Consider the following 15,863-nt stretch of genomic DNA (forward strand, 5'->3'; position numbering starts at 1 on the left):
GGTTTAAATCACTTTTCAGAACATGGAACACAAGGAATGCAGCATTGCAGTGGGGAATAACTAGTTCACATAATTGTTGGCAGAATGCTATAATTTCCTTCTTTTCAGAGCAAACAATTGGTTTAGATATATTTTTAAAAGCCTGCTATTAATTAGAATTCGACTTCCCAAGTTTCTGTACAATCAGATTTCATCTTTGCTGATGATTAGGAATGGAACTTCATTTCCCTTAATTATAAAGTGGGATTTTCTATTACTTCAGCTGTGACTACTGCTTCTGATGCAATGATGATTCCTTATTGTGTGTTGAATTTTGTTGCTTTTTAAATAATAATTAAACAACCCAGACACCCCCCCCCCAAGCCCAGCACTAAGACACTGAAGAAATACTTTTGGAGATTGTTTTGAAATAGAAAGTCTCATGTGCATCTTCTCATGCCTGCTCTGAACCTGAGGACACCTGGTCTGCTCGAAGACATTAGGTGTACTTCAGACTTCTTTTTTTAAGATATGAACTCCACTATAATAAGAGGTTCATGTAATAATACAGCTGCAAGGTCTGTTTTGTGCAAATATGAGAAAATTAACTCACAATAACAACCAATTCCAATGAAGTTTGTTTTTTCTTAAATCACTTGAAAGTGTTTTCAAGTTTTTTTACCCAAAATACAAGGCTTTACCAAGCAATTAATATGTGCTTTTCATTACAAAGTCCCATTTTTTCTTGGTTGCAGATAAAGAAAATACAATATAAATAATCACTTTTACCATAGTTTTATAGTTTTAGATGTTAACAGTCAGAACTGGACATTTTAGTTCAAAGTCCTTAAATAAAAAAATTCATTGCATATTTTCTATCTTAACATTTTTGCTTGTTAGGGATGCAAAATGAGCTGCTGGATTATGCCACAATAATATTTTCACTTGGGATATAAAAGAATCGCATATGCATGTTTCCAGCAAAGTGGTGGCTTTTTCATAGACTTCTGTAGCATAAACAAATAATAAGAAAAAGACTGAGGTCCATTTTGGAAGAATTACAGATTCAAGCATAAAATGATGCTTCTAGCTTGGCTGAGGGGAATTATGTAAAGCCCATTAATATATTGATTTGCCATAACTGAGAATGCTGTGGGGCTTGAAACATGTATAATTGGGTAATATAAAGTAAAGAAATTAGCAATATTTCTGTGGTACTTACTTTAGGAAAAAAAGTAATTAAGCAAATCACTCACCCTCAATGGCTCTGTGTGCCAAGTTTGCAAACTCCACCATGACAGACAATGTAATCTTTATTCTGGGAATGTTTACAAAGAATGAAAGCAGCTCCTCAGAAGAATTTAGAGGTCACATTCTTCCTTGCAGTGTTGTATGTCCAAAATGTGAGGACTTTTTCATATCTTTCTACCCTTTCTTGAGATTTAGTTAATATACTGTATTCTTCTGTGATTTAATTCAAAAGAAACTTTCTATTGGCAAGGTTTGTGATATTCTCTATCTCTTTGGAACAGGTTTTCTCCATTTATGCCTTTTTGTTTTTATTTTAATCTGAAATGGAAGTTGCACAGTTGAAATACAGAGCAGCTTTTTTCTTCCCTAACAAGGGGGGAAATGAGATTGTAAATTTTGTTTGAGGAAAGCCAGAAAAAACAACTCCTATTTCAACAGTATTAGCAGCGGTGCTTCCTACCAGCATGTGTCTGGAAACTATCACTGTTCACTGTATGGCTTACCAGCCTGCTATAAAATTACTGTTGAAGTAAACAACAGTCATGAGAAAAGAAAGAGATTTTTTCCTCTGCACATCATAGAGAGTATGTTTATCCTTCAGGCTATCAAAGTACTAGATTTTTCCCTAAAAAAATATTCATAGGTGTGAAAACATTCAGAAACACTGCAAATAAGATACCTTGTAGTATAATGCCAATAGAAATATCTTTGTCAGAAAAGTCCATTTCAGAGTGCACAAAACTTGTTTCATGGTTTTGGTTAGTGCAGGTAAATCAAGTCTTAGTGCATGTGTCTCTCAGCCTTCAAGGTGGTACTCACACATTCATTTCAGCCCAGGGAGGCATTGTTTCAGGCCTGTCATGTTTGACCCCTCTCAGATTTCAGCCAGGATGAGTTTAAGCAGAGGAAAGCAGCAGCCTTTATAAACGAATGGCTTCCTTCTTGGTCCCTCTCCTAGAGTGATGTGCTCATCAGGTGCCTGTGGGTCTGATAATCTCAGACACAGCGGAGCAAACTGCAAAGCTTTTGCTTTAAAAAGTAGGGCTGTGGGTAGCAGGTCTGAAGGTCTGACATATGAGCTGGGCTGTGCATTCACAGCTTGCCTGGAGGCACAAAACTGTCTTTGCAAGCGCTGAGATCGTGACACATCAGACCCATTGCGAGAGCAATGCAGAGCTGAAAGCCATGAGACACGTTTCAAGATTTGCCAGTCTCACTGAGAATTGGACAATACATACCAAAGGAGTGGATTTGTTCTAGACACTCACAGTGACTATTTTCTGGGACTTAGAAATATCCACTAAGTCTGTGCCCAGAAGAGGAAGGCAGCACACTACAGAGAAACAAAACTGGGATGCAAATAGATGTCTCAGATTTGCCAGAGAATTTTGCAGATTTCTTGTGGGTGACTTGCAAACAGCAGAAGTACACCATGAGCAAAGGGAAATTATTTGTTTTGCCTAAATTTACTGCTGACCTGGAGGGTTTGCATGAGAATTTCAGCTCCCTAGTTTTAGTTTCTCTGTGAACAGTGATGAAAGAAAAATACTCCCTTGGAACAATTCAGAACAATGACATTATGTTGAATCCCTGAAAAAAGATTTGTGCATTTTCCTCAGGAATTAGGGAGATGGATCTTTTATTTAGGTAGTTAAATTAGATTGTAAATAAACACATATAGTTGAAATTGTCCATTTAAGAGACCTTTTCAGTGTCTGCTACTGTCCTCTACACTTTGGTGATGCATTAGTGATTCTGTGCTTCTGCTTTAGGAGAGACTGAGGTCTTGCCTAACGCAGGCTGTGCTCTTTTAATGCTGGAAATACCCTGTGTGGCTAATTTGGGTGTGTTGCACATAGGTAAAGTTGACTGCCTTTTATATCTCAAGTCAGAGGCCTTGACTGAAGGCTGCTATGGAAAAAAAGATCTCAAATCTTGGACTGACACTAGCACTTTACAGCCTGGACAAGAACCAGAAAAGAATAGGGCTTGCAAAATTTGCAGAAGAGCTACTTTGATAATTTTGCTTGTGGTTTGAATGTTGTGTATAGCTGTTAGTTATGGATTTAGTTCACCAGCTAGGGTGCCTGTTCAGGAACATGTATGTAATGAAACTAATAATGAGAACTACTGACTGTTCTTTTCAGCCTGGAAAAGGAAAAAAATTCCTAGGAGTGTTGACATTTTTAAGAACTGGTTTTGGCCATAACTAGCGATATTTTATGGAAAAGCAGGGATTCCACATAAAGCATTAGGGCCACTAAATCCCTGCCAGATCATTTTCTGTGAATCAATGTAATCTGAGACAGCCAGAATTTTGCTTTACTTGTCAAACTGCTTGCTGTCATTTTTCAAAATTAGCAAGTAGTTATGTATCCCTAATATTCTTTCTGAATATGTTACCATTCTTTGTGAGACTACTGGCATATTTTGTTTCAAATATTGTCAACCCTGAATGCTCTGGGAAAGAAAAATTATAAGTTCACTGCTGTTCCATAATATATGCTGCAGTACTAGTCACTTTTCCTGACAAGTTGTTCTTATATCTGCTTTCCTAATAAATGAATATACCTAGAAGTATCTTGTCAGATAAATTTAAATACACTTACATCTCCACTTAATAACTAATGTTCACACAATGCCTCTGTGTGTGAAAAAATCCTCAAACATTTGATGATTAGATTTTATGTCATGCCTAGTTCTCTAAGGGAATCACTATTCCACACAGCCAGCATTTGCTGTTAGTGGAATACAAAGCTATACTTTATGAAATGCAGCTCATTGTAGAATACTCTTTGGGGTTCCATGTCCATGGCACTATATATTCCAGTGTGAGTTAGATACAGGCAAAAGAATAAAATCATACACTCACCAAACAATTGTCAAAATGAACTGCATTAATGTCTTAATGAGGTTTAGATGGATATATCATAGAAACATTGAATAGTTTGGGTTGGAAGGGATGTTAAAAATTATTCAGATCCAACCCTCCTACCATGGGGAGGGACACCTTCCACTAGATCAGATTGCTCAGAGCCCCATCCAGCCTGGCCTTGAACACCTTCATGGACTGGGAGTCCACAGCCTCTCTGGGCAATGTGCTCCAGTGCCTTACCCCCCTCATAGTAAGGAATTTCTTCCTAATATCTAATTTAAAGTTTAAGGCACTATATTCCTTAAACTTTTTCAGTTTTAAGCCATTCCCCCTTGTTCTATCTCTGCATGCCCTTGTAAAAATTTCCTGTGCTGCCTTCTTGTAGGCTCCCCTTTAGGTCCTGGAAGGTGCTCTAAGCTCTTCCCATGCCTTCTCTTCTCCAGGCTGAACAGTCCCAACTTCCCCAGCCTGTCTTCCCAGGAGAGGTGCTCCAGCCCTGTGATTAACTTAGTGGCCTCATCTGGACTCATTCCAACAGATCAATGTTTTTCTTCTATTCGGCTACTTGGATATCCAAACATGAATTTTATTTTGAGAATCTCAGTTTAATGCAGAACTTGAATTATAATTTTATTATCACTGTTTTTAAAAGAAATCTGTTCTAAATTCCATGTGATTGCAGTTCTTCATTTGTGAACTTTTTTTTGTCTCCTCACAGAAAAAGTAGCACAAAATATTAGAAAACCTGGCCATTGTGAATGCACAAGGCATTGTCTCTGGTAAAGCCAGTAAATAATTTTGACCAACTGTTTTTCTGAGAAAAGGGTGAAATATTTTTGTCTGTGAAAAACAGACAAATTCTTTCTTGCCTATTCTCTAGACTGTTCTGAAGAAGCGTTAAAAACTTGAAGACTCTCTACTTTCAGAGTTTACAGGTTTCTTATTCTTATGTACCTTATTTTTTGGGTATGCAGCAAGTGTTCCCAAGAATCACATTAACAAAAAAAGAGCTATAATGGAAATTGCTTCTGCATTTTTCTTGCCAGATTTCTGGAAACCTCAATCCTGCAAATAAATACTTATCTATAGCTTCACTTGCATAAATGGTTCCACTAAGCTCTATGATCCTGCTTGCACATGTCTGACTGCAGTACTCAAGCTGTGCATTTTAACGGTGTGTGGAGACTTCAGATATGTCATTCTTTTTTTTTCAAAGATAACCCTACATATAAAAAAGTCAATGCTGGTTTACACAACCTGTGGTTTGCTCTTCAAGGTAGTGACTTCACACCAAACTTGTGGAGTCTGACAGAACGAGAAACAAGAGGAGCACATGTCCAAGAGAAAGGTGAAAAGTTGTTTAGAAGGCAATTTATGACAGCAGTAGGATACTATATGTGGTTTTGCAAGGAATTTAATCAAAGAACAAATTGAGCTTCTGTGGCTTTGACTATATTATAGCCTTTGAACGAAATGAAATTTCATACAATTGAACCTACTAGATATATCTTTACAAAACTACACACAGAAAATATTATAACTTTGCTTTTTTCTCTTACTTCCTCTCTATTATCTTAATAAATGGTCCTGACTTTGCACACAACCAGTGCTCTCACAAAGAGTTTGTGGAAATTTGTGCCAAAATCCACTTGTTTTCTTTGAAGACACTCTCTCACATGTCTAAGCATGACCTTCTTAAAAGATCAGAGAGACCTGGTGGAATTTTTTCAGACCAATCACAATGGTGTAGAGGGACTAAAATGTTACACTTAATGACACAATGCTATGTGTCAACAAAAAAACTCCCAAACTGTCCCTGTGTTTCCTTTGAGGGATTGCTATACAATCCTTCTGACAGTTCCCACATGCATATGCAATAGGCAAGTTCAATTTATGACCCTTGTTGCTTTCTAAATGTTTAATTAAGACAGCACTTAGCACTGACTCATAAACCTATAAAAGCTGAAAGTGGTGAACTGATTATTCACTGCACCTGGCCTCCAAATATGTGTTAGTATTGAAAGCTGCTTAGCAGCAGTCGTGATACTCAAAGTTTGCTATCCAAGCACTTGAAAAGTAAGCAGTGGCATGGGAGAAGGATGGGGAGGCGGGAATGAGCAAAATAATAATAATAAAAAAAAAGATAAAAATAAATAATAAAAAAATCTCTTGCAAAAGAAAAGGACTTACATGTTTCCTTCGCCATCGTACACCCATCTAGTGCTGCCAATTCCCTCATAGTCTGAAGCCCAATAATACAGGCATGCATTAATGTGCAGGATAAACAGCAAATATCCAGTTGTTCGAATGACCCTATAAAAGTCAACAGATTCCTGTAAAACAACTTAAATTTTTCCTTTTTTTTTTTTTTTTTTTTTTTATGTAGAACCCATTGCTTTTTTGGATTAACAATGTTAATGTTAAGTATTAGCTAAGTGGTTCCCCACCTGTATTGAGTCTATGAAAAAAATAGCTGGCAGTTACCCATCTCTCACGTCTGTCCAAGGTCAAATAAATATCTTCCCTAGAATATTTGACATGGGGTAATTTTTAAATTATGGTTCCCTGAGGAGTTTATAGTCCACTTCTTTAACTGGCTATGAATATTTCCAGAAATTTGAAGCTATATTAATGAGGGTACAGGGTAAAAAATAATGTGTTTCCCAAACTCTATCCAAGATAGGCTCTAAACTTGTGAACAAAAGCCAAGAAATGTCTGAGGTCAGAAATGAGCTGCTTTACAAGACCTGTAGTATAAAACCTGCAGTAGATCCTCTAAATAGTATGATTTAGTCTCTACAGCAGGAGTTATATCATTCCTAATCCCAGTTCTTATGCTTGTGGCCAGTGCTTTGAAGAATACCAATGATTAAACATCAAGCAGATTTCTGCTTAATACAATAATGATCTCATTGTGTAACCTCTGTTCAGAGCATGGGGATCAAAAGAAATGTCTCCTGGATTTAGATCTCTATTGAAATATTCATACAAGCAGGGGATAAATTAGCAGGAAAAGTGCAAGTCTTGCCTAAACACATGGTGGTAGTTAATGAGTTTATCTGCTGCAGCTAGAATTCAATGCAGGATGCAGTACAGAATAAATGAGTAAGTGGTTTGTTGAGAATTTAATAAGATCTAACTGAATCGGGTCTATAAACAAAGGTAATAGGAGCTAATATCTCTGTGGTGACTTCATTTGCACTCCTTTGCTGCTTCTTCAGGTGCCTTTTTATGCCCTCCTTGGCCCTTCCATGCCATTAGATAATCTACCTAAGTGCATTTTTCTTCTTTATGATGCTCACAAATGAATGCTATTTCTCTGTTTAAAAGTTGGTGTGCTTCCAGGACAGCTCTGTTTAGGATTTCAAGCTACAGAGAGCAGCAGAGAGCTGTTGTGATCTTGTAATCTTGCAACACTCTCCATGCTAGGTCTTCTGTTCACGTTTGAATCCATGAAAGTGGACTCCTGAGGTCTGAATGAAGATTCAAGAAACCTTTGCTGTGTTATATTTCTCCAGACATAAGTTGAATATATCACAATGAGATGTAAGTAACTCCTGCTAGCTCTGTTTCTACAAACTCAAGCTAGTTAGTTTGAAAAGAGAATCCCACTTGCTGTAGAAGTTTAGTTTGATATTATCTTGTTAATTGGTGCCTTATTGCTCAAAGTGTGGTTATACCAATCTCAGACCAAAGCAAGATTGCCACATTAAGATTAAATGCAGTAGTTTGCACAAAAAGGCTATGGTTTTAAAGGTTTTTAAGCTCCTGCTTGTACTCTCCTCTATAACTACCTCTGTTCTCCATTTGTCAGTGAGAAAACCAGGAGTCAGTGTTTTCTGAAGCATGAAGCAAAAAAATAGATTCACTTTGAAACATTTAGATTCTGCAGTTTACATTCTGCAAGTGATTCAATACTGGGAATCTGAATGGACCTTTGGCCAGGAAGCAAAGACACAAGCAGCAAACACAGTTGTGGTTCTTAACCAATATCATGCTAAAAAACCTCTGACAGGGCAGAGTAGCTGGCTCTACTACTGCATTCATTTTACAGGACCAGTCAGATCTTGCTCTGTGTGTCTTAGCCTTTCCAAATGAGCATCTTTCCTGTTTTTGACATGTAAATAAACATCACATCCTTCAAAGCTGGTCTAGCTTGAGGATATACACATGCCCTTTACAATTTGTCCTTTGAAAGTTCATCTCCCATTCCATATTTTCATAATAGTGTGAAACTCTGTCCCTTGAAAAACTTTATTTGGGTGAAAATGAGTTTTAAATATGTTCCCATTTCTTTGAAATCCATACACATACTGCAGTATTGTTACATAAAAGCTAATTACTTGATTCAGAATTGTCTATAATATTATATATTATCTATATTATATGTATTGTATCTCTCAATACTCACTGCAAGTATTATAGGAGATACAGAAAAATATTAAATTATGACTTTAAAAAGCAAAGGATATAATATGTAAAATAATTAATTTTAAAACAATTAATTTTAAATTCTTATCAATATTAGAAGAAGTTAAACACCATAAGCAGATGAAGGCCCATTTTTAAAAAATGAAATTAGAAACTCAAGAAGGCAGAGATTCAGAAACTGACAAGAAATTTCTTCATCTTGTGGAAATTCAGTCCTCTCTTGAACCAAAAAATTAAAAAAAAAAATCAAAAAACCAAGCAAACCAAAGAAAACCCAAATCAAATGACAATGGAATCTTCCATAAGTTAAAAGAGAGGTAAACATAAGTTTTGTGAAGGTCAGCATCTCAAAAATATTTTAGTAGAACTTTCAAACTTTTAAGTTTTGTTTTATTTCACAGGTACCTGAAAAAATGAAAAAGCAGATATTTGAACCTCCTTTTGAACTTTATCTTGTTTTTAAATCTCATAAAATATCTCATTTGAATGTATTAATATCAAGTGTACTATTTAAGTGCAATAATCTCTGAAATGAAATAAGATGGTGACCAAAATATTTCTACAGCCCCAACAGACAGGAACAATACATGACCCAAAACTGGGGTAGGGAAAAGGATTTGTTGGTGTAGGAATTATGCAAGGTAAACCAGTCCTGATGGCATTGACAATGATGATGACAAAGCAGATGGGTTCATTGGATCTTAGCAGCCTCACTGGCAGCTGAGGAGCCTGTGAAACTTGCCATAGTTGTGTCCACGGGCTACTTGGGTTGGATCCAAAATTCTTTCTGTCAGTGCAGAAGGTGAGAACACAGTTCAGCAGGCTATGGTTATAATCACTATTTGTGAACTGTGCTGAACTGATCCTCATTCCAGCTGTAGTCAGTGCAGTGGAGGATCAAGTTTCTGTATATGCCACAGGTTCATGGGGAGAGCATGTTTGGAGAAAATGTTGACACAGGCTCAGGCTCATAACTCCTATTAAGTACAAATAAACAGCTTCTGAGGATTTGGAACCACTATTAGCAACTTAAAGAAAGTGTTCTTTAGCTCTTTCAGTAAAGAAAATTTCTGAAACTGATGATCAATTAAATTTTGGCAGAAGTTTCAGCTCGGTGAACATTTTGCCAGAACCAGGCCAGCTGAACTGAGCTAGATTTCATACGTAAGTGGGGCCTTATACATATATTATTTTAATGATGGCCATAAAGGCAGATATTTTAAAAAACCTTTTAAATGAAACAGTTAAAGATGTATCATATTCCACCCAAGGCTTAACTGACAACTCATGAAATCATTTGAAATGCATTCTGTGCCAAGCTTTGCATGCTACTTGAGTTTTATCAGCACATACCTGTAGATGTATGCTTTTTCCATAATAGCTTCCAAACGATCATTAAACTCAAAGAATGTGTTATGCTGAATGGAAAACAAATGAAAGCAATCCAATCATTATTTTTCAGTGCACCTTTTTTTTTTTATAATAGTACTGGCATCATACACATTTTGAAAATGGATTTTTCAGTAATCAAACTTTCTATAAATGTTGGTTCTGGCCTGAACAGGGTTAATTTTTGCAGTAGTTGGGAGGGGCATGGCTAGGACTCATGTTATTCTATACAGTCTCAGGTAATTGCTGGGTGTGGGATAAAGGGGCTGTTTCTTCTAGGGAAGAAAGCTGTTCCTTCCTGTTGAGGAAATCTAGCAGAGGGAGCTGTCTGGTATTTTTTATTATTGGGGAGTTTTTCCATGTGAATCACTTCTTTTCTCAGACCCTCTGCCATTAGCAATACTGTTGTTAGTGTTCATTTTCTTGTCTAATTTTTGCTTCCAGTAAATTGCTCTTATCTCAACCTGTGGTCATTGCCTTTTGTGCCTCCAGTTGAAGGGGGAGAGGGACCAGGCATACAGTTTTAGTGGGAGTACTAAACTGGAGAACACTATTCCTAAACCATGACAAACATTTAACAAAAATAAGAGCTGAAAAACAAAGATAAATTTGAGTCAAGTGTTTTTCTGGATGTTGAGTGATTATAGAAATAACCTTGCTGTTTTGGTCAGAGTACTGCAGGTGAACAACTTCTATTTCCTCATACATTTATAATTGCTTGGGCAACACGATCACAAAGAGTTACATGCATTTTTTCTCTTCCTGAAACTCCAGTAATTTTCCTGTAAGTGATCATAGGTATCAACAGCCACATACCAAAGGATGCTCTGTTGCATCAATGGCAGCTGTATAGAATTCTTCCTGTTTAGTATTTGCAGTGGATCATTAGTGATCACATGTAGCTTTTTTCTTTGTTTTTGTTCAATACACAGCTGGTTGCCTAATGCAAGGTACTATTTAACTTTTCTTTTTTCATATTATTTTGGCTCTGATTTAAGGAATTTTGAAGTTTTATTGAATATCAAAGTCAAGAGCACCTTCATTTTATTTTCAGAGTTCTTGTATCTCCCCCCAACTTTAAATGAAAACCAATTCTTTGTCAACATGTTGATTGTGTGCAGAGAAATGCATTGAGCCACACAGTGGCCTGTGTTCTAATCCCTTCTCAGACCTTTTATTACACAACATAAGGGGAAGGTGCATTGGCATTAATTAGTGATTTTTTTAATCTTTGAAAACTAAGCCGGTAATTTGAGATTAATCTAATTTAAATAATATGAAAAACCTAGCTTTAATCAAAAAATACTTTTTTGATATTAGGAAATAATAAAGCCAGAAAAAATAAGAAAATAAGGGGCTAATTTGGCTAGACTATGACTTGTATTTTTTGTTTCTTTATTAAGTTATGTTGTACCTTAGCCTGAAGATATTACACAGTTTCTAAATTTCATATTTCTAAATATTATAAAAAAATTTCTGTTGCATTGCAAAAACATCTAGGCATGGTTAGCCATCCATCACTAACACAGATCTTACCTTTAGCATCCTGTTTGCTCGAAGTGCTGGATTAAATCCAAAGAAGAAGTATAAAATGTCAAATGGAAACACTGATATCACATCAAGCTGTTAAAGAGCAGAGAGGTCAATTTAAACTTCAAAGTAATCATAATGTATTTATTTGCTGTTGAAAACTTGCTTAGACTGAATCATGACTGTGATAATACTTGAAGAGTCAGCATGCTAAGCATGTAGCTTCCTAGGTACTGGCAGGTAAGATTATCTCCTTGAAAACACCAACAGCTTGGCTCTGCTCTGCTTTTGAATCCCTTCTGCCTGAGATTTTAATCTGTTTCATGTGGATTATTAACAGTATCTCATATATTTGATTATTAATACATTCTGTTTTTTCAGTTGTAGTTCTGATCAGACTAAAAAGTTTGGCATGGAGCTGGTGAGTGCAGGTGGGGGGGCCACTACACTAGCACTTCTTAAAAGTCCTTTAAAATACTTCTTAAAAGCAATTCTTAAAAGTCCTTCTTAAAAGTTTTTAAAACAAGGCTACTTAAAGAAATTTGTTAGCACAATGAGTTAGATTTCTTGCTTGCAACCTGCAGAAGGCGTGTTCCAAACAACAGATTCATCATAGGATAAGTTTGGCTGGGCTATTTTTATTTGTTTGTTTGTTTGTTTGGTTGGTTTGGGGGTTTTTTAAATAGATTTTTCTTCTATCAAATTTGTATGCTGCTTCTTCCCATACCACTAAGCTTTTCAGTATCACCCTGCAGTCCATCCACTATGTGATTACTCTTCTTATGTGTATGTTTATTCTTTCCTAAGGTAGAGAAGGAGAGCTGTGACAAATTTATCTTTTCCTTTTTAAAGATCTTGGGATACTTTGCTTTGTTGCTGTTATTGCTTGGAAGGAAGAGAGGGATGTGGAATTCTGGGCTTCATCTCACTGAATCAGTAATTCCTTTGCTCTGAGGGGTGTAAATCGTGTTGGCAGCAACCAGCCTGCAGCTCTGACATTTTATCAGGTGCAGGTAAGAAGCAATTAATACCTGAACAGTGTTCAAAGCAAACCAAAAAATTGATAGAGAGAAACAGCCTCTTATGGTGTCTCTTTCTCTCCATCTCTCAGACATATGTGTAAGAGGAGAGAAAATTTAGTCAAAAGTGCATTAATATCAGTAACTGCTAATTAGTACTTAGTCATATGACAAATTCCCACATTATATCTATATCTTGCATGTCATGAGTACACTCAACTTTCATTAGTTTTTTCAGAAATCAAGAGCCCTAAACACACAGCAAGTGTGGACTTAAAATAAACCCATACAAATCCACTTTGGTCTCTTGATTTAAGTTTCACTCTGTTGAACCGATTTGACTGTATGGGGTATATCCTGCACTTTTGGATAGCTTAATATCAAGTATTTAAGTAATGATACCACAGTCACTAAGAAAAAAATAACTCTGAACAAGGCAGGTGCAAAAGTAGAGAAGAGGAGAGGGCAATAACTGAGATGTGTGCTTATTGTAACAGAGCTGTAAGTTCATCAGGAATTCAATAAACTACTTATCTTCCATTGACAAAATAACCCCAACATTTAGGAGCAACATTAAGAATTTTCCTAAATGAAATGGATATTTGTCTTTATAAAGTGTCATGACGATAAAAAAAATTTGATTTGAATTTTTGACTCCTGTGAGTGGTGAAATGTTCAGTTCAATGAGGTACTTCAAAAGCATTTACAGAAAAGAGATATCACCTCTCTTCAGGAGTTTTAATTTTTTTTTAACGAATCTCTGACAAATGGTATTATTGTCTTTAGTGTGTGCTGGGATGACCTCTCAAAAACTAATCAAAATCTATTTTATTAATTTATTATAATTCCAAAAGAATATTTAGAATTGCATTTATAAATATTCTCTCTTCCAGTTAAAGACTGTTTATGAAGATGTCAGTCTTCAGCTGAGACATTGTTACATTATATTACATTATATGCAATTGGGCCAATGTTTTCTGGTGGTATTCTTAAAACAACAGTGATTTTCAGTGAATGAAAAAATGAAATTCCTGTGAACAGCCAGAACCTCTATATTGGTATCAGTCACACAGGTTCTACTTACCCGAAATTTCACAGAGCTGCGGTAGAATTTCTCTGTTTCTGCTCTGTCTGACTAGAGTGGTGATGAAAGGAGAAAAAGACATAGTCAAGATCAAAATGTCAAGGATGAGCCTCTGCTACTCCACAGTACAGTAGGGATGATGACAGTTAAATTAATGATGGTCTAAAAGTATGAATGGAGAAATATCTGTAGGTATTTCTCAGAAGAAGTACTGTTATTAATGTCTGTTATTAGGTCTAGCTTACATTAGATCAGATTTTATTAGAATGACTTGAAACAATGAGAGTTGGGGTTTGTCTGATTTTTTCCAATCTGGATGTTGGTCTAGAAAAGTGCATTATATTTTTTCCACAAAACTTCCCTCTCAAGACATCTGTATGACTTCATGTTCAACCCAACACCCTTCAATTTCATGGCAAAAAATGCATTTATCTGCAGTGATTCCAAGAAAAAAACTCGAAGAGTGTTGCAAATGATGCTGTACAAAATTAGCTCTTTGAAAGCCAACATTAACATGCTGGCATTACTAGCATTACAATAATCAACACTGCATTCATTAGTTATGATTAGCTTTTTATTTTTAAATTGTTCTTCATGGGAACTGATGCTAATATAATAAGAAAAGATAATCACAAGTATATAAAGAAATTTATCTATTTTTGTACTTTCTGTATTTATATCAGGGAAACTTTAAAAATAGCTTTAAGATCTTAATCGTATTTCCGTTCCAACTTTCACTATTATCAGTTTAAACATTAAACCAAATGCAAGACATCAGGCAGGAAATGGTTTCTGTGCACTAAAATCTGTGAATTGTAGAAACAGCTTCAAGGGAAATACAAGCTGAGCTTCGTTTGTTAGAGATTTAACTTTGTTCATAAAAATTGAGTTTTGTGGATTTAGGCAATATCTAGTTTCTGAATGTCTTAGTGTGGAAAAATACATTCCACTGCACTGCATTTAATACCTATTGAAATGATATTTGCACAGCTTGGTCTGTAAAGGTATCAGCAATATCGTATATTTGTGATGTATAAATTTTTTGGTAAAAGCACTGAAGTAAAGCTAGTTCCAAATTAGATTTGAAGATATATAAATTTGAATTTTATGTCTGTTGGGCATAGTAATGTCAGGCTGAAGTTATCAAAACTTTTTTTTTTCTGAATTAGGTATCTTTTTTCTATAAGCTGTCTAAGAATCAAAAGCAGGGAAGACTTTAAAGAAAAGTTAACATTCTAGATACCCTTTGGTAGATTAAAGGCAAACTTTCAGATACTTGTTTAAAATTTTATTTTACATTTTTCTATGAAAAGATAACACAAAAATTGTAGCAAGAATCAAAATTGAACATACTTATTTCCCAAAAAAGATTATCTCAAATAAATTATTTTCAAAGTATCCTAAAATTACAGGGATATGTTCTGATTTTGGAAAAAAATAAAACCACCATGTCACAATCTGTTACAAAGCATGCATATCCTGTCCAACCCTAGCAGAATATGCCCTGTCTTCAACTGTGGTACAAGGCAAATAGGTGAAAGTTTCACATAAACCTACAAACAGATGTATATATGCACGAGTACATATGACAAATTATTCCAGTGAGGAATCTGTTTTGAATTGATTGCCTGTTTCACTTGTTCTCATCTGTTACTTTCAAATCTGAAATCTTGAGTTTTTTCAATTTTTAAGAATTCAGGTCATGGATATGTTTCCTCCTACACAGGATAATGGAACGTCAGTCTAGAATGGAAGGTCAATGACGAAAAATATATGTACCCTTTGATAGATAAAAAAAGTGACATAGATTTGACATAGTGATAAAAAGAAGTGTCAGCTCGGATGAATTTCTATGCTCTAGCACACCACTACTGCCCATGGAAGTCCCACTTCAATACTTACTATTATATCTCCCCCTTTGATAAACCGCACTCGGGGCTGGAAAATTACCAAGTCGCAGAGGTAGCAGATGTCACAGATGACATCAATGACAAACCAGTATATGGTGTTACTGGGGGTTTGGTAGGGGAACACGTAGCGCAGGGGAATGAACCAGCAGTTCCAGTTGTAGGCGATTGTCACGAGCATGAGCCACGCCACGTAACGGCGATCTGAAAGGAAGAACATTGAACAGAGAGGTGTGAACTCAGAGCCTCTTCCCAGGTTTTTAGACATGTTCATTCTGCTGCAGTCTCTGGGAATGCTTCAGCCCAGACCAACCTACCATTTTCCCTTTTGCAACTGGAAGGCTGCTAAAGTGATACAGCTTGGAAATAGGAGTCACAGAAGGAATTGGCAAAAATGA

The 15,863-nt window shown here is 36.0% G+C and overlaps 2 protein-coding genes across 2 annotated transcripts in view; one reads left to right on the top strand and one right to left on the bottom strand.

Annotated features, from left to right (window-relative positions):
- The window catches only part of CPNE3 (copine 3), a 69,504-nt gene that overhangs the window by 46,705 nt on the left and 6,936 nt on the right, over positions 1-15,863 (top strand). The window lies entirely within an intron of this gene.
- Positions 1-15,863, bottom strand: part of CNGB3 (cyclic nucleotide gated channel subunit beta 3) — a 60,374-nt gene that overhangs the window by 16,075 nt on the left and 28,436 nt on the right. The window contains 5 exon segments of the mRNA XM_050971236.1: positions 6,296-6,418; positions 9,890-9,954; positions 11,462-11,548; positions 13,559-13,609; positions 15,461-15,669. Coding sequence (XP_050827193.1) covers positions 6,296-6,418; positions 9,890-9,954; positions 11,462-11,548; positions 13,559-13,609; positions 15,461-15,669 — 535 coding nt within the window.

Source organism: Serinus canaria, chromosome 2 (assembly GCF_022539315.1).
Source record: "Serinus canaria isolate serCan28SL12 chromosome 2, serCan2020, whole genome shotgun sequence".
Classification (NCBI taxonomy): Eukaryota; Metazoa; Chordata; class Aves; order Passeriformes; family Fringillidae; genus Serinus; species Serinus canaria.